The 27,142-nt window shown below is 43.6% G+C and overlaps 1 protein-coding gene across 2 annotated transcripts; it reads right to left on the bottom strand.

The window, feature by feature from the left end:
* Nucleotides 1-2,048: 2,048 nt before the first annotated feature.
* On the bottom strand, nt 2,049-27,088 carry Mtrr (5-methyltetrahydrofolate-homocysteine methyltransferase reductase). Of its 2 annotated transcripts, none has more exons than XM_090332141.1 (15): nt 27,028-27,088; nt 26,064-26,224; nt 23,947-24,100; nt 21,838-21,955; nt 19,381-19,759; nt 17,405-17,527; nt 15,174-15,327; nt 14,454-14,542; nt 13,420-13,600; nt 11,379-11,421; nt 10,167-10,350; nt 7,398-7,516; nt 6,132-6,224; nt 5,841-5,960; nt 2,049-3,475 (listed from the first exon to the last, which is right to left on the bottom strand). In XM_090332141.1, the coding sequence occupies exons 2-15, from the start codon at nt 26,190-26,192 to the stop codon at nt 3,331-3,333; spliced, it is 2,031 nt and encodes a 676-aa protein (XP_090188267.1). In that variant the 5' UTR covers nt 26,193-26,224; nt 27,028-27,088; the 3' UTR covers nt 2,049-3,330. The 2 variants fall into 2 exon arrangements, with proteins under 2 accessions (XP_090188267.1, XP_090188266.1); XM_090332140.1 differs by having other exon boundaries at nt 2,050-3,475; nt 5,841-6,023.
* Nucleotides 27,089-27,142: the final 54 nt, after the last annotated feature.

The raw sequence follows: 27,142 nt of genomic DNA on the forward strand, positions 1-27,142 counted from the left end.
GGACTGGCTTTGAATCAGTCCTTAGATCTCAGCCTCCTGAGCAGCTAGGATTACAGGTGTGAGACACCAGTGCGGGTTATAAATGCATTTAACTGTGATCTTACGTTTATCCTCAAAATATGGGGGGGGACAGAGATACCTTATCTATTTGAATCATAGCTGTATCCACAGCACTTGAGCAAACCTGCAAAGCAGACACTCCAGTATTTACAAAACATGAACCAATGTCCTTTTGGGTATTATTCTGATTACTTCACATGGAATTCTAGTAGTCTAAACTGGTCATGTGTTTAAAACTCTTTTCTGTGACCTCTATGAGTTTCCTGTGGTTCTTTCATAAGCATTAGGAATCAATACTTTTTAAGGTAATTTTGTATCCGGCCTTTATGGCTCCATTCTGTTATTAAAAAATAAATGTCACGTATGTAAAACCACAAGGGTACAACCAGAGTTGTGGGATGAAACACAGTCACCTACCTTGCTCACGGTGAGCCCGAAGTCTTGTCTCTATGCTCCACCCACACTCGGTGCCACAGAAGGCTGCCCTTGACACCAGGGTACAGCGGCAAGGAAAGAAAGCCATGCTGCCAACTCAACACCAAACGGTGTGTTACTGAAGATAATGGGCTACCAAAGGTACTTAAGATATGAAAACTAGAGTAATCTGGCATTCTCCCCACCCTTAACTAATGGAAATAAAGACAAAGACTATGCAGCAAACCTGGTATACAACCAATAGATTAGCACAGCTCAGTCAGTGGAGAGAGATACTCATATAGAGCCACCTCACCCCTCCAAGTCTCAACATGAACAACTTCCCATCCAAGCTCAGATACTTACAAGAGGCTACTGGAACTGTTTTATTCCCAAGTACTCACAGGCTTTTGTTTAACACATTTTTGTGCGTAGTGTGTATTAATTGTATTCTATTTTCACTATCAAATAAGGCTATTTTTACAGCTAGTAGGACTGTGGGGAACAGTGGATCAATGCTATCTAAAATCTGTTATTAAACAGAACCTAGAAATGACCTGGACATTATGTATGAGCAATCTGCCTAGGACAATTCTCAGTACCAGCTCTTGACCAGCTGTTCGCAGTGGAGGCCTTGTACAGACTACTCTGGTCAATGGGAGTGGTGAACCACAGGAGATGAGGATTTGCAGTGGAAACTCCACATGCCAGACCACAAGGTCTCTGTAATAAGTGTGCCAATTTATAGATCAGCCGGTAAAGATCAGCTCGAGCCGGCCCAAGCAATGGTGCACGAGAAGATGTAAAGACCTGAGTTTCTGGAGAAAGGCTTTATTCAAGCCTATTTGATGACATTAGTTTCTGGTCAGCAGATCCTTAACGAAGACCCAGCCACACATTCCATGCTGTAGGGTTCCCCACAATACTACGAACCAACCCTAGCATCTGTCCCTCCAGTCCCCTAACAACTCAAACCCAATGCTGACAGCGCCGTCTTCATACTGCAGGCAACCCTGTCAGTTGGTGTGAAGGGTATATTATTCTTAGTAAATCCTAATGCCACTTTTTGCAACATTGCGTCCTGCCTGAATTCTTCCTGCAGGCATAGACTAAGGTGGAAAGCCATGTTGACCTTCAGATGAAAATAGATCCAAGGCCATGTTTTATCTGAAATCATTTAAGAAAATATTATTCTTTGCTCAAGTATGTTGCCTCAGGCCTATCCTGGCTGACTTAGAGGACTTACACATGAATTATTACGTATTAATGTACCAGTAGAGATCAAAATGACCCTGAGTCTTTCATTGTTCTAGATTTTTCCTTCTTAAAATGGAGGCAGAGGGTCGTAACCATGCCTGCAATCCCAGGTCTCAGCTTCTCAGGAGGGATGAGCAGGAGAGGCGAGCCTGGGCAAGGATGCTAAGGCACAACTAGTCTCAACAATAACACTAAAAGAACAAAAACAAAAAGTGAAAAAGGGCTTGCGACCAAGCTCAAGTGGTAAAGTACCTGCAGAGCAAACTCAAGGCCCTGGACTCAAATTCTAGTACTGGAAGAATAAAAGGAAATGCCAAGAACCTTCGATAGGTAGAGATTTGCTTTTAAAATATCAAACTATTAAGGAAGATACTATACAGCACTTCTAGGTAGAGACTTTTGGCACATATTGCTACTTTATTACCCTTTTTTTTCTTTGATAAGTTTTAGAGACTGTAGCACTAAGAACCTAACAATTACAAGACTTACTAATTCATCAATATTTTTCTTGAGACACAGTCTGAGAGACAAGTAAGTTATTTGGGAAAACTCATAATGTGCCAGATGTCAGAAAGGAGAAGTGCTCAACAAAGAAATGCTACCATTTTACTGACATTCAATGTGCTGTCATCTGTAAAGGCAAATGTCCTTAAATTCTGGAGTTCTGGAATAGCATATAACAGGTCCTATCCCATAATAAATTTTATCATAGTAAAATTTATTCTATAAGGAACAAGGATTAGTAATCCTTAATAAAAGTAGCTTGTATAATAAGCAATCATTTGACAATTATATAAACACACAAAAGACTTTCCTATGAGTATAGTTTAAATATATTACTATGGATATTATTTATAAGGATACATCATGTAAAAATAATTACTTTCACATTATTAAAAAAATACTGGCAGCCTATGTTCACAAGGCTGGGTGTGTCTGTTAACTTTGGTGTTCCTGCTCGGTGCTGGCTGCCTTGGCACTGTGCCCGTCTGTGGTAGGCACCCTGGCACTGGACCTGCCAGGAACTGGCTGCCCTGGCATGATGTGCAGGGCCCCTTGAAAGTGACCAGGTGCAAGCACTGCGTGTGAGGGGCTGACCCCACGCAGAGCCTGCGCCTCAGCACACAGTGTGCCGGCCGTGGCGCAGAAGGGGTGGTAAAAGGCAGCAATCCCTCTCCTACAATCTGGCTCCTCTGTGAAGCCTTCGGCTCAGTTCCCAAACTCCTCCGAGACATGTACAAACATGCTTACAATGTTTTAAGCCAGATACCAGTGGCTCTGCTTGTCATCTTAACCACTCAAGAGGCGGAGATCTGAAGATCATGATTAGAAGCCAGCCCAGGCAGGAAAAGTCTGTGAGACTCTTACCTCCAAAAACCAAACCAAACCAAACCAAACCAAACACCTGCTGGAAGTAGAGCTGTGGCTCAAGGGGTAGAATGCTAGCTTTGTGCAAAAAACTCAGGGACAGTAGCACTCAGACCGAGTTCAAAACCCAGGACCAGCACTGCCCCCACTCCCCAAAATTAAGTGTCCAACTTCATTATCTTCTAGTGTTTTCACCAAAATCTCTTCATTCTCTTCCTCTAATTTCCAGTTTTAGGACCAAATGTCCTGAAGATATCGTTTCTCTTCTTTTAAAGCAGCCAGTGTTCTCAGTGCTCCCAGGGTGTCGACTGCAGCCTCTTGACTTATTATCTCTGCAAGCGCATCATTGACGTCCTTGGCCATATTTTTAGCATCTCTAGGAAAGAAAAGAACAGCATCTTTCCTCACCGGGAAGTTCCTGGTCCTTGCAGTCCTCAGGAGTTCCCAGCTCCCAATCCCTCCTCCTCCCAGCCTCCCAGCCTGCCTTGGACGCTACAGCTCCACCCAGTGATAGCTCCAAAATCCAGACTTCTGCATGGCCCCAAGGCTTAACATATGCCCCAGGCGTTCATGTTCTGAGACTGTCTAAAGCTTTACCTTGTGTGCGAGGTAGCCCAACCTCTTTCCAGCACAGAGGGCCCTCACAAGCTCTCCCTTGTAAGCCTTCACACACACACCCTGCTAGGAAGCCACTCACCAGCACCTTGTTAACATGCTTCCCCTAGCAAGCATCTCCTTCAAGGTACTTCCCGTGTGCGGCACTGCTCTGGGTCTGTGCTCTGGGGTCCCCTGTGCCCGTTATACCCAGGGCAGCGAGTATGCTGCCCCCCCCTCCCCCCGGCTCTCAGCACCTGAACAGTGCCTACTCAGCAGATGCTCTGATGTGTAATGAAGGAAGTGCAGTGCAGGGTGGGGCCGCTTTGCTCCCAGGCCTCACAGCCCTGACTGCCACTGGCTGCCACCCCTCAGCAAGCGCAGTGTGGGAGGGGGCGGCCGTGGGACCCACTCACAGGATCAGTTCAGCCTCCCGAGTGGCAGATCCCCCCATGCCTGCTTTGCTGAGCCACTGGCCACATCACGCCCCACTCGGGACCCTTGTCACAAGGAGGAATGAATGCCACGGCCCACTGCACTGACACGAAGGTGACAGAAGGAGCCCTTTGGCCTCTCTCCAAGTTCTCTCCAAGCTTTTGAATATTTATATAATCCAAGATCTCTGCTACTTCAAGTTAAGTTTGAAATGTCAACCTATATTTGATCACTGATGGCTCTGCAAAGTGAAGCTAATGAAAATGTGCACCACAATGTCTATGTTGTCGACTGAAAGCCAAACCCATTACTAGATTCCTGACAGACTGAGAAAAGATCAACTTAGTAGCCAACGCAGCTTAAAAAAAGACAAGCAGTAAAAAAAAAACCTTAAAAATGCAAAGTAAATTACCAGGTGTTATAAAAGTAGAAACATTAATTTTCACTTACTTATGCCTATTTTAGTCATATTTATGTGAATTTTGGGTCACTATGCCAGTATTTCACCTGCTGCATAAAATCTGCTTTTTGTTTTGTTGTTTTTAAAGAAGAGCCTGATGTTTTCTGATATGCAGAAGCTAGATCTAACACACACTATGATATGATAAATACTAGGGACTGTGGGCATTCATACACAGTGAGGCCAGAGGAGGATATACTTAGTGGAGAAGCCCAAGGCATCATGCCTCCGTGTTTCAGGTCATGAGCCCCGGGAAATGGAAATAAGAGGTTTTTGTTTTGTTGTATTTTTGTCCTGTTTGCTCATTGACCACTCTTTGGGAGGGTAAGGGGGAGCACAGAAATGGAGGGACACAGGACAAACCCCAGCAGCAGTGGTCCTCTCTAGACACTGTGCTGGAAATGAACAACTTGTGGAGGAGTGGAGACAAGAAGGAAGGAAAAGCTGGGGGACAGTGAGGGGAAATGTACTCACCACCTGACTTACGTAACTGTGACCGCTCTGTACATCACCTTTATAATAACAATTAGAAAAAGAGCCTGAGGGAATGCGTTAAATGCCAATAATATTTTAGGAGGAAATTGAATTTATTATTTTAAAGAGAAACCTTTAAGTTCCATGAAAACAAGCAGTTAGGTTTTTAAATTTATTTTTCCCTGTGACAGATCATTCCATGGGGAGCTGAGAAACCCAGCAATGTAAGACTGGCCCCTGTCTACACACAGCTGCCTTTGAGAGAAAGGATTCAAATAAGAGCCGCATTCTCAGATCAATGACCAGTGCTCCCTGCCTGTGCGCTGGCTCACAGGTGGGAACCACACATTCCTCCACACATCCTTCCTCAGCGGCTGATCTGCTACATGGAATATTCAGGCTCAAATTTCAAGTGACTAAGGTTTAACACACCTGCAACGCGCAACGACTAAAGCCATGCATGTAAAATGATAGAGCATTCCCAATGCAGCAACGAAACTGCACACTCCCCAGATCAGGTTGTCTGGGCCATTAAATCTGTGTTAAAAATTATTCTGGGGCTGGGAGAAGAAAGAAAAAAGAAGAGGAGGAGGAGGAAGAGGAGGAGGAGGAGGAGAAAGAGGTAGAGGAGGAAGAAGAGGAAGGGGGGAGAAGGAGGAGGAATGTACTCTAGACCTATAGTTCTATTCCTGTAGTCGACAGCCAAATGTCTGCCTATCTAGACTACCTGTCACTCCATCTTCACTGTGTCTGGTCCCCAAGGCTGCCATCCACTCACCCGCACACATAAATGTAGCCGTTCTCATGCAGGAGGAGCCTGGCCAGCTGCTGGCTGTGGAGCCGGAGATTGTCCTGCACATACTTGGCTGGACCGGCTGCCTCCCCCGAGGGAGGGTCTCTAGAGAAGGAGACCTTCAGATGAGTCAAGATCCCGTACTTGAGGAAGTGCTGGAGCTCTTCTCTGTGGAACAGAACACACCACAGGTCCAAGGGTGATGTAGAGCTGAAAAACTCTGAAATGTAATCCATATTCTCAGTGACTGAGCAACTTTACAGAAGAACTGTTTACCTGAACAAATAGTCCCTGTCCTTATGTCTGCAGCCAAAAAACAACCACATTGCTCCAAAACTTCCATCAGGATGCTGTTCTTGGAGTTTCTCTCTATGAGAAAAAAAACGTTTAGAGTTTGATATACAGAATCTCATCAGAAAATGGCATCGACAGCTCCTGAAAGCTCAGTCATTTAATCAGCATCAACAGGGTTAAGGTTGAGAGCGTGCTGGCAACATGTACTTGTTAAACATGTGCGGATCTAACCTAGGCCTGGTGTGGGCACACCTGCTAAGCACGTTCACTCATCACTGATGTAACCCAGGCCCGGCGTGGACACGGAATGTCGATGCAGTGCATGCCCAGACAAGGCCCTAGGACCACAGCCCCTTGCTTCCTCTTGCCATTTCTCTCTACCCGACATGTATACTATGATGTGCTGCCTCAACTGCCCCAGACCAGTCGATCCACTGTGGAATGAAACCTCCAGAACTGCAAGGCAAAGCTGTGTCTGTGTAAGCTGACTACTGCAGGTAATCTCTACAAGCAGACAGCACAGGCTTTTATGGCCGTCGGGTGGGCAGTGCAGTAAGCATGCATGCCTGGAGCTGTAACTATCCCTGAGTTATATAGGCTATACACATATCACATTGTGAAACCCAGGGCAACGTCTGTGCTAAATAATAATAGTTTTATGAATAACAACTTATAGATTCACTCTTGAATAAATGAACTCATGCATAAAATCAAGCAAATAGGACATGCAAAAGCATGTGATGACCACATGAACGACATTCTACTACTCTGCTACTCAGAGAATAGTGCAGGCCCTGGGGCTCTGCTTCACAGCACAGAAAGGAATATGACTGTTGTGGTTTACACCACCAGTGCTGCTCTGATTCTGAGTTGGATCCTTTTGAAAATTACTGATGCTTGAAGTATACGTGGAACTTTCCAGTACAATCGGACCTGTTTCTACAATCTTATCATGAAGAAGAACCACACACGCTATAAAGCACAGGACAGTTGAAAGAAGGAAACTGCAGTGCCCCTGTGAAAGGAGGTTGCAGGGCAGGAGGCAATCTAGGGACATACATCACTGTGCTAACGCCTCCCAAGGTGACAGGTGGGTGTGCTAGGACACATCTGATAACGATTTCTTAAACAGATATTTCACAGCCAGAGCTCAATTATTGTAATAACTCCTGCAGAAACAGAAGGTCACTGCACAGACCTCCAGGATCTCCAGGAGACACTTTCCCATCAGCCAAAGGCAGCACCTACCTGTGCTGTAGGAAACCCATGAAGGGAGCTATGCCGGTTCCCGGGCCCACCATTATGACAGGGGCCGAAGGGTCACTGGGCAAGTGGAAAGAATTTATTGCTCGAGGAGAGATGAGTATCTGAAATGGTAAAGAGCTGGTTGAGTATGGCACAAAACTTAGGCAAGAGAATATAACCAAGATAGTCTTTGCTAAGAAGAACTCAATATTCCCCCCAAAGAAGCACAGGGAAAGTAAACAGTAGCACACGAAACCAGAAGCTCACTGGTCACTAAAGAAAACTTACATTTATCTTGCCTCTACTCATAAACAAGAAGTTTACAAATGACCTGCATGGTACTTTTTGAGAACAATGGAGAGATTATAAGGTACTTTTTTCTAGGCAGGATTTACTTTCCAGAAGACAACAAACCATAGGTCTACAGAGGATGGGGGGGGGGGGGGGGAAGGAGACGACACAATTCTTCATGTTGACATACGAGTGGCCAGATTCATAAATGATGGACTCAAATTTTAAATAGTAATAAGGCACTAAGACTAGGGACAGGCTTGCTGTGTCCAGAGAGAACTGAGGTATTTCCTACTCAGCTTCCAGTGCTACCAAGAAGGATTGCTTTGTGAAAAGCTAGAACTGATACAGTTAACAGGCCTTCTGAACACTTCAGGTGGCAAGGATATTTGTAAAGCACTCCCGAATGTCTTCCCTCTGCCACACTTGTAAGTCATGCTGAATGACAGGGTTAAGAGTCCACTCTATCTGGCATGGTAGCATAATACAAGTCCCAATGCATAACCCAACATGGCCTTGAACTCTTAATCCTCCTGTCTAGCTGGACAAGTCCAGACATTACAGGTATATGCCACCACATCTTGCCTACATTTTAACTTTTGATTCAAGGAAAATGATAGGAAGTTTGGGAATAGCCTGAAACAGAACACTGTCTAGATGGGAAAGCTAAGTCTCCCTGGAAGTGAATATATATTTGTGAAGACATTATCCAGACTCGGTTTTACTCAAAGAACTCAATATGGTAGGCACTACACAGAGAAATGCACCTAACAAAGTGGAACTTACGTTACCACAGGCTGTGTGTAGTACAAGGATTATGAAGCAAGGTTTAACAAGACAAGAAACTGACAGACACACAAGGAATGGCCAAGTCAAGCAGCAGTCAGGGAAGGCCTGGAACTCTGACAGAGACCTGAGCCTGTGCGAGTCAGCCATGCCAGAGCTGGGTCCTGGCGGAAAAGCTCTTCCAGAGCACCAGAGCACTTCCCTGTTTAGGGGTAGGAAGAAGAGCAGAACAACAGTGAGAGAACTCAGCTCAGGACTCTCACCACACATACAGCTAGGAGCAGAGCAGTGCAGGGCACACTGGTGTCTGAGTTGTGCCCTGGATCCTCTGGGGCCCGGGCAGTAGGGGCAGGCCTGATCTGGCCTACACTCTGATCTCTGCACTCAGAACCCTATACAAGGTGTGCGGCACTACTGCACACAACAAAATTCACATAGTTCAATCTATGTTCTATCTCTGGTACATATATATCAAGTAGTTAATAAAATCTTGTTAAAAGAGAATGAGATGAGAGAATAAGGAACAGTATGTCACAAGCATCCACACTTTGCATTTGCCACGTTATAGACTTGGAACTTTCTGGAGATCACCTGGTATTCAGACATATCACCAAAGGACAGAACTTCTATGTCTGCATATAATCACTGACTTCATAGAACAAATGGCTTCCACTTCCTAACACTTTCTGGGTGTTTGGGGCAAGAGACAGGGAAACAGCCAGGGGTGAGGCAGCTTCAAGCGTGGTCTTCCTGGAAGTCCTCAAGAGGGCATCGAAGGGTCCCAAACTTTAATAACTCTAACAAGTTAAAACAACGTTTGTCATAATGCTACAAGCGATATGTTGATTTTTTCACTCATATGAAGAACAGTTCACAAAAAGCCTGAAATCTTGTTTTGTTTTTCAACTATCCTATGTGCAAGAAGGGATAACTATAAGCAATCTGTTCTTTACACATGTAAAGCTTTTAATCAAAATATAAAAACATTACCATATCCAAGTACAAATAGACCCACAGCTCATTCAGGAAACCAGGTGAACTTTGTATCCTAAGCATTTATAAAGTGATTTCCAAGTGGTAGAGTGCCAGCATCGCAAACAAGCCAGGCAAGAGGCAAGCCTGTGTTTAAATGGAGGTATGGCAAGGGTGGGAACTCACACCTGTAATCCTAGCTACTCAGGATTCTCAGACCTGAAGGACCACAGTTGAAAGCCAGCCTGACAGAGAAAAAAAATCTATGAGACTCCATCTGTATTTACCAGCAAAAGGCAGGGCCAGAAGCATGGCTTACTAGACAGAGCACTAGCCACGAGCAAGCAAGCTGAGAGTGAAAGACTACAAGCTCTGTACAGAATTTTGTCTGAACATAAAACACAGCTGTCTGGACAAAACCTTCAATCCTTCCTGATTCTTCCTGTCCCTCTTCCCACACCTCTACAAAGAACACTCACAAAACGAGGTTGTCTTTCATGTGAACAGAGCAAGCAAGCACAGGTTAACTGTAGAAGATGAGGGCTTTGCAAATTCAGGAACTACATGGACTGATTAAAGTAACAAAAAATAAACAACGTAGAACTGGCTAATAGATTTTGAAATTTGAGTCTTGTGTACCATTCCCTGGCTGATGTCACAGCAATGGCCAGTGAGAGGGAACTTGGCTGACTTTTCTAGTCAAGCTGCATGCTACTGTGATACCTTTGGAGCCCAATCTTCTCTGCTGTCCACTTGCAATGCCCGTGTGTTTGGCTGGAGAACTGGGGCAGCCAGTGTGGCCAGCCAGCCTGTACACACGCCCCTCCGCAGGACCAACGCCGACTGGTCAGGAAACTCCACAACGCTGAAGACAAAACGTAGCTTGTCTGGATGACATAAACTGGAGCTGCAGAGGCAGACAGAGGCACAAGCCGTGAGCTCTGCAGGAGGGCTAACACATGCACTGCGTTTATTTTATGGCAGGGGAGAAGTAGTTCCTTATGAACTTGCCTCTACCTTGTTACTCAGAGACAAAATTAATCTAATTTGCTTATCCCCAGCCCTCCTGCTTCGGATACTATTCAAGAGAATTGCTGGTTTCATTTGATTGTCTTCAATACCAAATAAGACTTATAAACACTAAGATGCTCTAAAAGTCAATATTTATAAGATCTTTTGCCATATGAGTAAGTGGGGAAAAAGCTTAGTGAATTTCGTTTTCTATACTCTGGTGATAAATTTGAAAATTCACCAAAGAAAGCTGAACATTCCACATTAACTATTTCATTCTTTTGGGGTGCGTGTGTGTGTGCACACGCATGGGTGGTCACTGGGGCTTGAACTCAGGGTGCTGTCCCTTAGCTTCTTCCAGCTTTTGGGTGGTTAAATAGAGGAAAGAGTCACAGGCCTTTCCACCTGGGCTAGCTTGCGATTAGATCCCCAGAACTCAGTCTCACATAGCTGGGATTTTAGATGGAAGCCCTTGGCACTCGGTTTTCAAAAGATACTTTCAAAAGTATCTTTTTAAAAGATACTTCTAGAAAACCCTATTGCTTTTCATGTATGTCACATGATAAAATAATGTGAAAGAATGTAGGATTAGCCCTCCTTCCCACAAGCACCAGCATGGGGGTCGGGCTTGATTCTAGGAAACTACATAGTAGAGCTTCCCCGCCTGGCCTGGCCTGCCTCCCCACCGCTGCCCAGGGAAGGTGAGGGGCCTTGATGCCCACTGGCCCGAGTTGGGGGGGAGGGGTGGAGAGCCAGGCAAGATCTTCGTGGATGAATTCCCTCTGGCTCTCCTCAGACTGTGATGCCCAGCCCTGTCTCACAGTTGGCTAAGTTACTGGGAATGAATCCTCAGCCACTGAGGATTTAGAAATCTGGATTTTATACGATTTGGGAGAAAAGATGTGTTATATTACATACTAATACCTTGCACATGAATATGCTCTAGGCTGGAGTTTAGGAAGATGTTCTAGAAAAAATAAAAATAAGCAATTATTAATTCACTGCTACAGAAAATAGCTTTAGACCAAAATGGTTAAAAATCTTAAGGCCTAAATTTAATTCCTATTTTCTCTTTTTCAGAATATTCAAAATAATGTATGCCCTACTTTTTTAAATCATATTTTATAGCACAATATTGTCTAAGAAAAGTGTCATTCTAATTTTCCTTCTAATTCCTAAAGTTAAAAACGTTTGCCTTAACCCTGAAATCAGTATATTTCTCCCCAAATGATAACCCAAAGAAATAAGAACAGGTCCACAGATGGGTTTTAGAGTCAAGGAATTCATTAAACTTCTTCGTACGGGGCCAGGAGTGTGGTAGAATGATTGCCTAAAATGCACAAAGACCCGGGTTTGATTCCTCAGTACCACACACATGGGAAAAGCTGGAAGTAGTACTGTGGCTCAAGTAGTAGAGCACTAGCCCTGAGAAAACCCAAGGACAGTGCTCTGGCCCAGAGTTCAAGCCCCTAGATTGGTAAGGTAGGTAGGTAGGTAGGTAGGTAGGTAGGTAGGTAGATAGATAGATAGATAGATAAAAATAAATAAATTAAAAAAAAAAACAAAAAAATCACAACTTCTTTGTATGTAAAATTTTCTAGAGGAGAAGTGTTTAGATTTTTCAGATTTAAAATAAAGTCATAATTCCCCCAAAATTACAATCTAATATTTTACAGATTACTGGAAATATTTAGGGGCATAAAATACTTTTCCTTCTTGTATTTGTAAAATAGGAAAAAAGTACATGTAGTGGTGGAAACTTTTTATGTCAACTATTCAGAAACCTGATAGTTTCAAGGAGCACTGTTATTCTTGTGAAAGCAATTCAAGTCACCTTGATTTGAAGTATATGCTAACAAACTTTGGAATTTTTCTGTATAGTATATTTTTAATATATTTCAGGAAAACTTTCAACAATATATACCAAGTGGTATAAAATTTTGATAGATCCCAGAAAATTGGTCTTGTAAAAGGTCATCTTAAAAGGTCATCTTAAGCTTTAGCTACAGTGACTTTTTCTTAAGAAATTCAAATTCTATAGGCTCCAAATATTAATTTTTACATATATGTTTAACCATGTAATAAGCTGTATTTTTATAAATATTTAAAAGGTAACAGGAATGTACAAAAGAATAAAGCTCAAAAGAACTTTGTAAGACTTCCTGACCCTAAACTGCCAGCTCTCAAGCTCTGAACTGAGGAGTTTTAGAGAGTCAGCTACAGGAAAGAGAGACATTCTAAATGATTCCATTTTACTCTTCTGGGCAGGAAGAACAAGAGGATATCAAGAGAGTCCTTGCCAGCCTAATAGTGAAAAGAACTAGACACGTTTCAGTCATTAGAGACCTAAATGTCAACATCTGGCTGGGTATCTAAAGAACGTGACATAAACTACCCCAGGCAGGTAAAGAAGTCTTCTGGTAAATACTTCCATCTTCATGAAGGTTTCCTTAGACATCAGCTGACCTTGAACTCTGAGAATGATGCTGGACTACCTTTCATCTGGAATATTCTGTGATGAGTCTCAGACTCCAAGTGGCTGGAGTGTGATGCGAAGAGGACCCTGTGTGCAGACCTGCCTGATACAACACCTCTGCAGTGCCAGCTGCATTTACCCGCCAATTATACAGAATGTGCTTCTTTCTGGTACGCACAAGTTGTTTTCTTAGCCCAAGGATGTTAGATTCTACGCCAAAAGGAAAAATGAAGGTGTATTCTAACAGAGACAGTGACAGAGACCTCAGCGGAGGAAACTAGCCAATGCTCGGTAGAAGGCCGCTCCACAGACCAGGTCCCTGCACCCCGCACGCCACGATGTGCACTCAGAAGCTCCATCCCCTCAGACATGCCCCACCTCACTGGCCTGGGGCTCAGTGTGATCCAGCAGCAGCATGGATGCCTGGACTGCACGTAAAGCCCAGGCGTGCCTGGAGATGGCACTCAGTGAGCAGGAGGTGACACTCACCAAGCAGGAGGCTGAGAGGCGGCTGGCAGGACGGGAAGGCGAGGAGGAGGTCCAGCAGGCAGGCAGCGGCATCGCGTATGAACCGTGTGTAGTCTGCGGCTCCTTGTTTGCTGCACAGCTCCTGCAGCCTCCGCTTCTCAGCACCGTCACCAGTGCAGTCTGCGAGGGCTCGCACAAACGCCTGGGACAAGGGAGACACACGACATGAGTTACGACCTGCTTTGAGTGGGGCCTATCTGGATATGGAGAGTCAGCGTGGCCACTGGCACAGCAGCACCTGCAAGTACGTAAGAGACCTGGGAAGGGGAGGGCAATCTAATTACAGCAGTCCTGCTCGGCTCAAGGGTGATAACTTCCGGCCAGGCTTGACTTGGTAAACTTTATCCATCAGGACGCATTCCAGAGAAATGTTCAGGAACCATCAGGGACAGTTGTTTTGGTTTTTATCAGTTGCTGGGGCTTGACCTTTGGGCCTGAGTGCTGTCCCCAAGCTCTTCAGCTCAAGGCTAGAGCTCTACCCCTGGAGCCCCAGTGCCATTTCCAGGGACTCCTGGTGTCACCCTGACCTCTAGTAGACTGTTCTACCTCCAATGTATCTGAATATGAGTCCAAGAACCAAAGGCCTTCAAGTCTTCCCAAGGAATTCTGAATCAGCAGCAAGCATATGTACATCAAACAGATGCCGTGACCTAAGACAGAATGACTGTGACAGGAGAGAGTGAGGCTGAGTGGCGCTGTGCCCCTGCCGACAGCGCTACTGCATTATGTGCCGGGGTTTTCATGGCTAGCACTGAGACACCTTACACCACCACAATGTGAATGCAAACAGAAAAAAATATAGCTAGCTAGTCTAAGACAATTGTAAAATATCACATCATTGGAAACTAATTCTAAGAACCACATGCCTCTGGGAACCAATTCTACAAACATAGTGCAAAGAGCATAGTTTTTAAACTTTGACAATTAACAATAAATTTCTAAATAGACCTAAGCACATTTTAAAACAGCTACCCACAAAAAAGGCAGAAAAATACCTTTTTAGGAACAGATCGTATTTCAAGACACCAGGTGAGAATGAACTGAAGAGAATACCCCTCGGGTACATGCTGGGGTAACACAGCGCCTTTCTCAGGAAAAGACAGGAAAAGAAAATCATGATACAGAAAATAAAACATGTCACACCACCAAGTCTGGACATGGCTGGACATTCCCAGAACACACCACACTGTCATACTTGTGCCCAAATGCCATCGAAGTGTAATGACAAGTGGCAAATCAGCCAAGAAATTAAAAAACTAAAGTTACAAAAACTCAAATATATAAAAATTATCTAAAATTACAGAACCAAGGCCCGAAACGGCAGTGTCCCATCAAATATTATTCTCAGAATTCTATGAATGAACTCAAGTTCAAGATTGTACACAAATAAGTTCAAGGATTAAACAGCAGCTTCTTTCAATTATAAAATGGCACTTTATAATTTATAAGGCATTATAAATGTTTACTTCCCTTAACACTGAGATGCTTATCATTTGTATCCACCGGCATAACGGCATAAAGCCTCCAGTGCAGCTAAGGGCTGCCAGCACCCACGGGAGTCGTGTGCCCCGGCCCTGGCTCTGCCCTGTCCCTGGCTCTGCCCCCATCCCTGGCTCCACCCTGCACCAGCTCTGCCTTCCTGCTGGGCATGAGCATGCTCTCCAGAGAGCCCGGGGACACAGACCGTAGCCTCCCAGCACAGCCTTGCGCCGCACCTTTCTTCTTTGTGTCCGCCTTGATTTCCAGGAAAACGCGATGCTCTTGCTGATCAGCAAGCTGCAGTCTCTGGAGCAGGCTTTGTACCTCAGATTCGCTGTTCGGACAGATCACATTGAAAGCATCTCCAGGCTGATAGGAAAATCCTGTTTTCTAGAGAAGATCCAATATGAAAGAAAAACTTCTATTTTAATACAGAACATAAATTTATTTTATTTTTATTTTTTTGTCAGTCATGGAGCTTGAGCTTGAGTTCTGAGCATGGGCACTGTCCCCCTACTCCTTGGGCCACAGTACCACTTCCAGGTTTTTTCTGGTGATTAACTGGAGATAAAAGTCTCATGAGCTTTTTTGCCCAGGCTGATCTTGAACCATGATCCTCAGATCTCAGCTTCCTGAGTAGCTAGGATGACAGGCACGAGGTGCTGGCATATGGCCAGAATATGAAATTTTAAAATGGAAGTTTAAGTTGTGAGTTTTTATTACAGATCAGTTTCAGAGAGCAGTGGAGGGCTGAATGGAGTCAAAGTACTCTGTCTCCACGTATGAAAATTTTACAGTGACACACCTTACTGTATATAGTTAATATAAACCAATAAAAACGATCCTGGGCAGGGCACTGGTGGTTCAAGCCTGTCATCCTAGTTGCTTAGGAAGCTAAGATCTAAGGATCCAGGTCCTAAGCCAGTCCAAGCAGGAAAGCCCATGAGACTGATCGCCAACTGACCATCCCCCCAAACTGTAAAGCCAGAAGTAGAGCTGTGGCTCAAGTGGTAAAGCACTAACCTTGAACAAAATAAAAAAGCTTAGAGATATCACCCAGGTCCTGAGTTCAAGCCCCAGGACTGGCCCAAAATAACAACAACAATAATGAAGGATCTCAGAAACAGAATCCTAATTACAAAAAGAAATTAACAAATGAGCCCAATTAAAAGAATGAATACATATACATATATATATATATATATATATTTTTTTTTTTTTTTTTTTTTTTGCCAGTCTTGGGGCTTAAAACTCAGGGCCTGAACACTGAGCACTGTCCTTGGGCTTTTTCAAGGCTAGAGCTCTACTATTTGAGCCACAGCACCACTTCCAGCTTTTTCTATGTGGTACCGAGGAATTGTGCATGCTAGGTCACACTACCACTAGGCCAAACTCCTGACCCCAAGAATGAATATACTTTTTATTAGTATTACTTTAGGAAAGAAATTTAGTAATTATGTCATGTTTTGTCTTCTGTTACTGCATCTTTATAAAATGTAAATTAGAGCGTCCTTACTTTCTACAAAGCAAGGTCCATCATCTATGTAAAACCCAGGTCAGAATGTTTTTATAAAAACATCTATGCACCAGAAGCAGCTCTTGTATAGGCTTTCTGCATTGCTTTCCAGTTCCTTGTCTTTACTTTGCTCCCTTCTTTTGGAGAAAAGAATGGGAGAGAGAAGATAATCACTCACATGCCAGTTCTTCAGGGACAGGATGGCTCAGAAACCAGCCAACTCATCCTTCTTTATGGGACAAAGATGTAGAGGATCAGAATAAAACCTGTTTTGGTGTACCCAGGGCAAACATTTAACAATATGGACTAATAACACAATCAAAGGATATATGGAGCCTCTCAAGGGCACAGAAACAAACCCATCTAGTTGTGATGCCTGTGAAACTTTTTTTTTCCCTATAGGGATGCTAATTAAATCTCCAAACAAAACACTGAGGTGACTTCAGTTTTCTGAAAACCCAGCCTGCAGGACCCACATTGCACAACTCTGAGCTATAGGATTGGGAAGAGGTCCCGAGCACCTACGTGCTAGGACTCTGTCAGCTTCGTACTCTGAGGGCAGTGGGTCCCAGCGTGGGAAGAGAGGCTCATGGATGGAGCAGAGACAGCGTGGACCCCCTGAAACTGGACACGAATGCCTTACAGGAGCAGAAGCACTGTTCTGATGATCTAGCCTCAGCTCTGTTCTCACTAGCTGGCTGATCTTAGGGATCTTAGCTGGCTTCCTCTGGTGGGCCCCTCCTATGATTCCATAATTCTTTAACTCTATGCTTACTTGCTGAGTCACCTCCAGTCACTCCACAATTTACCCTATACCTGGAAAGAAAAAAGGAGGGCTCATCTGAGAAAACCCGAGGGACCAAGAATGGCCAGGTGTTCTGGCGGGGCCTCTTGGTGAGCCAGCAGCTCTGTTCATCTTGACAATGGAACCACCAAGAAACCGTTACTTACTGAAATATCCAATTCCAACAGGAGAGTAGTTTTTATGGCATCATTTGCAGTGAGCTGAACAGCTTTTGAGATTGGAACTTGAAAAAGTGGATCCACAGAAGCCACAGATTCTTGGCTTTCCTCCTTGAGAAACAGAAAGTGACACAGTGCAAGCAAATGCGATGTTCGGTCACACCATCCCTCCTTCAGTGAGTGCAGGTGCTGGCAACTACTTAATACTCATTTCCATGGCAAAAGGTTCAAACTCCAAGACCTCACCGTTCAAAAGAGCAGCCCACGTGCATGTAAAACTTTGTCAATACTTAGAACTGTGAAACACAGAGAAAACATCAACTTTTTTCACATAAGTGTCCAATCACCTTCCTAATACATTGAGTAGAGAAATAATACACGTATATGCATTTCAGGAAGGAAACTCTCCAGGAAAGGACAGGCACTTAAGGCAGAACATTTCCGAGTAGATAAGGTCACAGAAGCCCCTAGAACTGGGCAGTGTTAGTCATATGGCTAGTGAGCCCTTAAAAGTAACTGCAACTTATCAAGCAGATTCTTACCAATAAGTTTCATTTATTAAGTTCCAGTAACTACATAGCGTTTGCACTGGATAGCACAAGACCTAATAACTTCCAAATGACTTTTCTTTCTGTTTTTTTTTTTTTTTTGGTCCTGGGGATTGAACAGAGGACGTTGCAATTGCTAGGCAAATGCCTTGCCACTGAGCTGCAGCCCAGCCCTCCAAAATGACTTTTCTAACCTGATGTTACTAAAAGTAGGAAACACAATTAAGTGCTAATTAATCTTTTTAATTTGTGTTGGTCCTAGGGCTTGACCTCAGAGCCTGGGTACTGTCCTTGATCTTTCTTTTATTCAAGGCTAGTATTCTATCAATGAGTCACAGCTCCACTTCTGGCTTTTTGGGTGGTGAATTGAAGAAAAGTGTCTCATGTGTTTTCCTGTCTGGGCTGACTTTGAACCATGATCCTCAGATCCTCCTGAGTAGCCCAATTACAGAGGTGAGCCATTTACCTCTTCAAAGACAAAAGAAGTGATGTGTTATATATAAGCTGAGTTCCCTGATACAATTTGTTTTGGGTGAAAGTACTTGGGTTTTATATATTTCATATAAATGTATTTCCTAAAATGTATTTATGTAATAGGCTCCATTGTATAAATGTACTTACACAATGAAATACATTTTTTAAGTTTTTTTTTTTTTTTTTTTTTTTCTGACACTCAAGAGTTGTACCCAGGACGAATCTTCCACATGCTGGACAAGAACTCTAACCAGTGATCTACCGCCCAGACCCACAAGGAACTTGGGGGAATAACATCTAAACATGAATGTCTCACAAATACCCTACTTACAGCCTGAATGGAACTTCATGCAATACTACCAGATGGGGAGCAGTAGGGAATTTTCCAATTATGGAATCAGGCTAATAGCACTCAAAAAGTTTTAGACTTCATGCCATTCTTAGGGTGCTCAGTCTGTACCAGAAGTCCTTATAATACATGGATGGACAAATACTTCTTAAAGGCCAGAAAGTAAATGCTTAGAATGTTCACTGAGTATTTACTATACCACAGAATGGTTCCAAAGGGGAAAATATGCACCAACTTTTTTGTCTATGCCCATAAGCTTACACAGTAAATCTTGTTACTTATTCTTACAACAAAGAAATTAAGGTCTAAAATGTTTAAGCAACCAAGAGTTCAGTGAGAAAGTGGGAATCAAGGAGGTCACAATGGCAGCATCCTACTGTTAACTGCTAGCAGAGCTCAACAACAGCCACAGACACTATACAGAATAGTGTGAGTGGATGTGCCAAAACCTATGCAGCAGAGGCGAGGGGAGCTACAGCTTGTGGCCTTCTCTCCAAATGAGCAATACTAGCAATGATAATAATTGATGAAGATATCCAAAAAGCAAACACCCACCGTTAAGCAGCACTAATAATATGCAGTCAATTGCTCACCTGGCCCAATGACTCCCGAAGATGCACCTGCAAATATGCTGGAGGTAAGGCAGGAATACTCAGAGAGGCTTGCGAGAGTGGAGGTGCAGAACGCACAAGTGAGGGCTCAGAGTCTTTGATCGAAGCACCAGCATGACTCCTGTTCGTGTCACTTTGTTCCAAAACCTCAGACTCCTTTCCTCCCGAGTCATCTAATCGCAGAAGCTCAATGTGCGACTCCATGTGTAACATCTCTGGCTTCAAAGCGTCTGTCCTCAAGATGGTACTTGATGCCCTTGGAAGAACTCCACTTGTCTCCTCCTGTCCTCCACTGGACTTAAAATGCTTTTCAAGGGCCATCCAGAGCCCAGCAATCCATGGTTCAACCACAAGTTCTAAACTGGATGAAAAATGAAAGAAGACACAAAGTTGTCCAGCTAATACAGCAGAGAACAGGTGAGTCCACCATGTGGTACAATGCGACATGCAATCATAGAAACTATAGTTGTGACTATCCCAAATACATGCAACACTCAGAAATCATTAGGTGTAAAAAGTACTCAGCTGTCAAAAACTATGAAATGAAGATTGTGTAATCACAAGACAGAAGAACACAATTCCTCTTTATTTCCTAAAGTAGGTGGTAGTAAAAATGACTGGTTATAATTGGTAAAACAATACTTGGCAATAATTTCTTAAGCCGTTTGCATTTTCAGTTAAAGTTTTAAAAAGGCATGGGAAGAGCTAACTGAATCAGGCCGGATGGGGACCCACCCTGTCATTCCAGCTAGGCAGGAGGTACAGACAAGAGGATCACAGCCCAAGGCCGCCTGAGCATAGGGAGATCATGTTCAAAAAATAACTAAAGCAAAAGGAACTGGGGTGTGGTCAAACAGTAGAGTGCCGGTCTAGCACCTGTTTGGGTTCAAATCTCATTGCTGACAAAATAATAAATGAAAGCGGCCGGGAGTTTGGCCTAGTGGTTAAAGTGCTTGCCTAGCATGCATGAAGACCCAGGTTCGATTCCTCAGTACCACATACATAGAAAAAAGCCCGAAGTGGTGCTGAGGCTCAAGTGGTAGAGCTCTAGCCTTGAGAAAGTCCAAGGACAGTGCTCAGGCCCTGAGCTCAAGCCCAGGACTGGCAAAAAAAAGAAAAAAGAAAAAAATAATAAATGAAAGCAATGTTCACCGAATATTTACTGTATCACAGAATGGTTCTAAAGGAGAAAATGTGCATTGACTTTTCTGTCTATGCCTGTAAGCTTACACAGTAAATCTTATTACCTATACTTACAAGGAAGAAATTAAGGTCCAAAATTTTATGTAACCTGCAACCAAGGGTTCAATGAGAAAATTGGAAATCAAGGATTTGAACCCATGTATTTATATTGAGTCTGCATACTTAAATCCTTCAGTGGGGTGCTATATGAGGCAAGAATGTTTTCTAGAAACATCCTAATTTGAGAAAAGGAAGGACATTTAAGTAAAGAAGTTAGGCTGAATTTTAAGAGGGACAGATTACTAAAAAAAAATGAATATTTTAATACTTGATCCAATAAATGGACAGAAAAAGCAGAAGTGTTTAGGGATGTGTAAAATGTAGACAAAATAAGCCTGACGTGTTAATTTAGGAATTCTTAGAGCAATTAAGCACAGTTTATATAATACAATGTCTAATGCCAAATGGATTTAGTAAAAACTCCAAAATAAAGGAACAAACTTAAAAGGTAACAATGTGGAAAGTGTGGCTGCGCAGTGTCACAGTGAGGAAGAAGTGAGGAACGTCACATGCACTGCAGATCCCCTGAACACCCAGAGCTTCAGGAAACTCAGGAAGAAGTGGACAGAGGGGAGGGGAGAGGAGCCCCCAACAGAAGGGGCCAAAAAGGACACTTGCTGGCTTCATCATGTTCATAAACCCCTCAGCAACATGTGAGAGAAAACTGAGTTAGTATAAACAAAAAAACCAAAAATAAAAAAAAACCCTCACCTGTGTGTTATTTGGTTTTAATAAAAAGTTACAAATGTATGCTGTTATCTGACTATATTAAAAGTATTTGAAGGCTAAGTGCTTGGACAAATGATATGACCATTCTGTAAGATGTCTCATTAAACATATTAAGATGACTTGAAAGGCTGTGCACGAGAGGAAATACAGAGTTGTGAAAGTAAGAATAAAAGAAACAAAAAGGAAAAAGCCAGGGTATTTGCCAACAAAAACATTGGACACAATGACTCTTAGAAATACGCACACATCGCACTGAAGGATACCAAGACATGTTTCCTAACATGTGCACACAGACACAACACGGTACTATGAATAAGCTACTCTGGGCTCTAGAGGACCCCTGTGAGTCCTAGAGCTCACAGACACAACTCTCGTATGGAAGACTTCCAAGCTCACTGTCCTGTCAACAGCGTTGGTCAGGTTTATGACGCAGGCTCTACTGGAGAAATCCCAGAGTCCTGTCCTTACCCCACACAGTCATCTGCATGTCCAGTGTCATAGAAATGTTGGGCTCCAAGCTCCTGAAGTCGCTTATCAATTACTCTCCCTCCATTACAAAAGTATGTGTATTCAGAGTCACCCAAACCTAGAATCCAAACAGATCCTTAGTGTATACTACAATTAAAATGCACAGATAGTAAAACCACAGGAAATAAAACAATAATATTCTTTACTCTTACAAAAAGTAACATTGTTTTACATGTTATTTTCTTAATATTATATAGAGAACATATCTTACAACACAAAAGAACCACATAGAGAGGCACATAAAACAGACAGACGTTTATTGATTGCTGTTCAAAGAAATATATGCACCTCACATTTTGTTTCCAAGAATATGCAAAAGTATTGAAATTTCAAAATATGACCAGGCAGGTTTACAATCTGTGATTCTGCACACTTCTCTGACCGTGGGCAGTAGACGGCCAGCTATCACTGGAGCCAAATCCCTTCGGTTTTGTAAATAAAGTGTTAGGACCAGGTTGGTCTGTCTGTCTGTGTGTCACTATGGCAGGCTTGAAGCTACAAAGGCAGAGTCCCGTCCTTTCTAGCAAGTATGACCCCTGACCTACAGCACAGGGCACATGTGTAGCAAACAGCCAGCAGCTATGTTTGTCTTGGGCAAATTTTAAATTACTTCTACCTTTCATTTTAAGAAAAGTGACTAACATTTTATGCTAAGCTGAAAATTTTAAATTAATAGCCATCCCTGTATGAGATGGATGGGCAGAGTGACTGATCAGAAGCTCTGGACATATAAATGGGAATGTTAAAATGTCACCCCTGGTAAAACCACTTCGAGCTTAAAAACCAAACAAAAATATAATAATAATATCTCTTCATGCTCTTGCCCAATTGAGAAATGGATGGATTCATATATGAGCCCAACATTGACTAGAATAGCTGTAGAGGTTTCAGGCTTTACAATATTCAGAAAAAAAAAATTCTTTTCAAATAGTATGTGTTCATTCTTGAAAACATTCTTGAAATGAGAAAAATTTCAGCTTAAGAAAACTAAAGCACAGTGAAATACACTTTTTTTTTTTTTTTTTTTTTGGCCAGTCCTGGGCTTGAGCTCAGGGCTTGAGCACTGTCCTTGGACTTTCTCAAGGCTAGAGCTCTACCACTTGAGCCTCAGCACCACTTCTGGCTTTTAGCTATGTATGTGGGGTACCGAGGAATCGAACCCGGGTCTTCATGCATGCTAGGCAAGCACTTTAACCACTAGGCCAAACTCCTGGCCCCTGAAATACACTCTTGAACCTGTATTATGTTACAGATCATGGCCAGGACTCCAATTTCAATATGAAAGCAATTACTTATCATGAACATCCCCCTCCTAAAAAAAAAAAAAAAATCCTCAAAGATACATCATAAAAATTACAAAGCCAAGCAACGTGGACCCTCCACTCCTTCTCTGTTGTCAAGCTTTGCTTTGTTGGTCCTAATAATCTCTTATCTTAATCTGTTTAAAGAAGATCCACACAGCCCTAGGCCAGTTTTCTTAACCTAGAACACATACTTATTAGACAGAGCCCTATTCCTGAGTGATGACATCACTGGTGTTAAGCGCAAATGAAGGAATTATTAGAATTCCCCCAGGCGTCTGAAAGTGCAACCGGGGACTGAATACCACTAACCTAGCAGCACAGTCTCAAAGCACAACCACCTGGAATTTGTGTGTGTGTGTGTGTATGTGTGTGGTTTGCTCTTGCTTTAAACAAGGAAACAGCATGAGGAGTTACTCTTTCAAGATTCTGTTTTACTAGGTTTGGGTTGAGGCTGGCCAGTAATAGTGTGACAATGTTTCATGACTGGAATAATCTAGAAAGTCAGGGAGAAGCTGTTCAGAGTTAGGGGATTTGAAACACTTGCCTCAGGAGCACAGGAGAAAAGTTTCAGCAGGGTACTGCTGAAAGGTAAAAACGGAGCTTACAATTATATATTTGTATGTTTACAACATTTATGTAAACAAGACCCATATAATTCTACTTCATGGTTTCGAGAGACTTATTCAGATGCCAAGATTAGAGCCACTAACTAGCATCATAAAGAGAAGAAAATGTGATTCATTACCCAATAATCCATAACGCAGGTGAGCAAAGAAGTCTGCAGGCAGCGTCTTGTCATGTATTTCTTTCACAAACTTCTGCGCTGTGTCAGGAGGATCCCCTGTGCCCGTGGTAGAGACAACTACCACCAGGGGTGCGGTTTCCGTGTTCAGATCATACTGAAAAAAAGCAAAGGAAAAACAAAGCAGGCATGGAGTCAGGGATGGCATACCACTATACACACAGCCAAACAGCATGGCCACGCCACGCTGCGTTCCCTCCCTTCGTCTTCTGCTTCCCTGCCAGTATGCTGGAGATGCACGATGAGCAGGCACACTGCAGGATGTGGGATGGAATTCAGGGCAGATGCACCATGGACCAGCCCGCAACCCATGCTAACACCTGATCCAACCCTGAATTCACTCCAGGAAACCCGGAGGAGAGAGATGTCTGCTCTGTTACTGTGCTCTGAGCCACAGGTTACAGAAGGGGGCTAACAGCCTCACTGAGTTGAAACAAGAAGCCAACAACCTGAGGAGCTGGCAAGGAAGAAAGGCAGCAACCAGCAGCCGAGTACAGGCGTCTTCTCACAAGAAAGTAAAGAGAGCAAAGAGATCCCGGGCAGGTGCACGGAGGGGGAGATGCAGAAATAAAGAGAACAACACATAACCATCCAGGATTAAAATGGCAGAACACATGGAGCATCACAGTGAAGAACAAACAACTACCCATGGAAACATAGCAGCGCTAACATCTTCAGCAAACTTTTAAGTCATCTGTACTACGCAGGGCACAAGAGCACAGAGGCATGCAGGGCATTCTACAATGGGAAATTCCATGTGCCCTTAGCTCTGGCTGCCTGTTATCATAGCTTCACATTCCGAGTTCTGGAGAGCGGAGAACTATACCATCCATGCTTTCATTCTTAGAAACCAAGCCTCTAAGAGAATATGCCACTCCTCCTCTGATGCCATGAACTCTGCTGTCCATATACACTGGATCCAGCACCTGTTTCGTATCAAGGCCCTGGGTTCTATCCTCAGTGCCACAAAGCGTGAAGTACAACTTTGAATTCTTTGAACTCAATTGGCTCAGGCATTGCTCACAGTAACAGATTCAGTTAAAGTCCTTCTGGTGGCATTGCAACGTAAACTTGCTTTAAGTTACTGTCAAATGACATGACCTTTCCACAGGTGTCCTGGGGGAACTGTTTAGAACATTCCAGCCACACAGGCGGCGCTGCTTAATGGGGCCAGCTGATTGTCCACTGTGAGGTAGACAGTCTAGTCTTTTGAACCTAAAGTTGTGCAAAGGCCAGAAAAGATTGTGAACTTGAATGAGAAGTACTGAAGTGAAAGCGGCTGGTTACTGGCTGGCACATGGCCCGATGTGAACACCTCCACTGTGGATAACACTCCAGTCTGGAGGCCTCAGACACACTAAGGAACACAGAACTCTTAGGTATTGTATGCCCTAGGATGGGAAATTTTTCCACAGAAGCAGGAAGCATTGCAAACAAGCTGTGCCCGTCTTAGTAAACAATCCTGTCTACATCCAACACCCCCACCTTCATTTGTTTCACACTAGGTGGTCTCTCCTTTGGAAGGAGTCTAACATGCATGGCAAGGTCATTCTTGTGCTTGTTAGGTAGATGAGGTAGAACACTTAATCATGCGTACAGACACAACCCCACAGTTCACACAGCCAACTTGTGAGAAAAAGAAGTGCAGTTTAATGGAAACGTTTCAGTTTCTGAGGTACTTTAGCTTAATTCAAATATGTATTTTTCTAAGAACAGAAAAAAGCTGGAAAAAAAATCTTTTTTTGTTTGTTTTTTGCCAATCCTAGGGCTGGAATTCAGGGCCTGAGCACTGTCCTTGGGCTTTCTCAAGGCTCTGCCACTTGAGCCACAGCACCACTTCCAGTTATTTTCTATGTATGTGGTACCGAGGAATTGAACCCAGGGCTTCATGCATGCTAGGCAAGCACTCTACCACTAGACCAAACTCCCAGCCCAAATCTTATAAGGCAGTTGATAAAATAAATCTCCAACTATCCTGCATTTGTTAACAGACAGCACTTCCCAACCTACAAGTTCAAAGCCTAAAGCATAGCAACATCTGTAGGGGTGACAGCTCTTACCTTGTCAGACTCACTAATACAATGAAGATCTGCAGAAAACCCACGGTCCGAAGCCTGCTCGTGTATTTCTTCTGCTATTGCCTTTGCCTGTCCTTTCTGGGTAGCGTACAGTAACAAAAATCTTCTCATTATTTCAAGGCCTAGACCGTCATTGACTGTAACTGTGACACAGAAAACAGGCATTGTTTCTTAAGGAAGCAGTAACAATCGGTATTAATTTCACTTCAGTACTTTAAAACTCAATGATTGAATACCCACCAAAATAGGTAATCGCCTTCTCTAATTTTCCTTAACATTCATTTAAAATGAACCTAAATAATTCAGTCAAGGTAGAGACTATCAGAGAATGGAACTCTAATCCCTTCGTTCAGTAATCCCGTTAGGAAACTGTCATTCACAAGTGCATTCTTGTAGTCCATCTACCCCCCAAAGAACTGCAGTCTGCTTCCATTATTATTATTATTATTATTTTCAGAAGTGCATTCTTGTAGTCCATCTACCCCCAAAGAACCGCAGTCTGCTTCCATTATTATTATTATTATTATTATTATTATTTTCAGAAGTGCATTCTTGTAGTCCATCTACCCCCCAAAGAACTGCAGTCTGCTTCCATTATTATTATTATTATTATTTTCAGAAGTGCATTCTTGTAGTCCATCTACCCCCAAAGAACTGCAGTCTGCTTCCATTATTATTATTATTATTATTATTATTATTATTATTAGCTCCCATTCCATGTCGACCCCAGAACGTGGAGAGCCGGCCTGCCAGGCGCCCACCGCCCCAGGGGTGGCCCAGGACTGGGCGATGTGGAGCAGCCGCCCCCCCCCCCCCCCCCCCCCGCCTGTCAGGGACCGCGCGGCCCGCGGGCGCCGGCCTCGGCCCGGACAGGCCCCGGTCCGGCCCGCGGGCCTCGGCGCAGACCCCGGGAGCAAACCCCGCCGCCCATGCCCACCGCGCGCACGTCAGCTCCCGCGCCGACCCAGTCCGCCCTCCCGGACCGGTGAGGCGTGCTCCTGGCCGACTGCACAACGCCGCCACCCAGCTCCGACCCAGGAGCCCGCGCGCGCACACGCACG

The sequence above is a fragment of the Megascapheus bottae genome, chromosome 4, assembly GCF_031878675.1.
Source record: "Megascapheus bottae isolate mThoBot1 chromosome 4, mThoBot2.hap1, whole genome shotgun sequence".
Lineage (NCBI taxonomy): Eukaryota > Metazoa > Chordata > Mammalia > Rodentia > Geomyidae > Megascapheus > Megascapheus bottae.

Coding starts and splice junctions, on each gene's coding strand:
- Mtrr (XM_090332140.1), bottom strand. CDS start 26,192: ATGAGAAGATTTTTGTTACTGTACGCTACCCAGAAAGGACAGGCAAAG. Junction 24,101..26,063: donor GTATTAGTGAGTCTGACAAG/GTAAGAGCTGTC, acceptor GCTTTTTTTCAG/TATGATCTGAACACGGAAAC. Junction 15,328..17,404: donor TGTTGGAATTGGATATTTCA/GTAAGTAACGGT, acceptor GATCTTCTCTAG/AAAACAGGATTTTCCTATCA.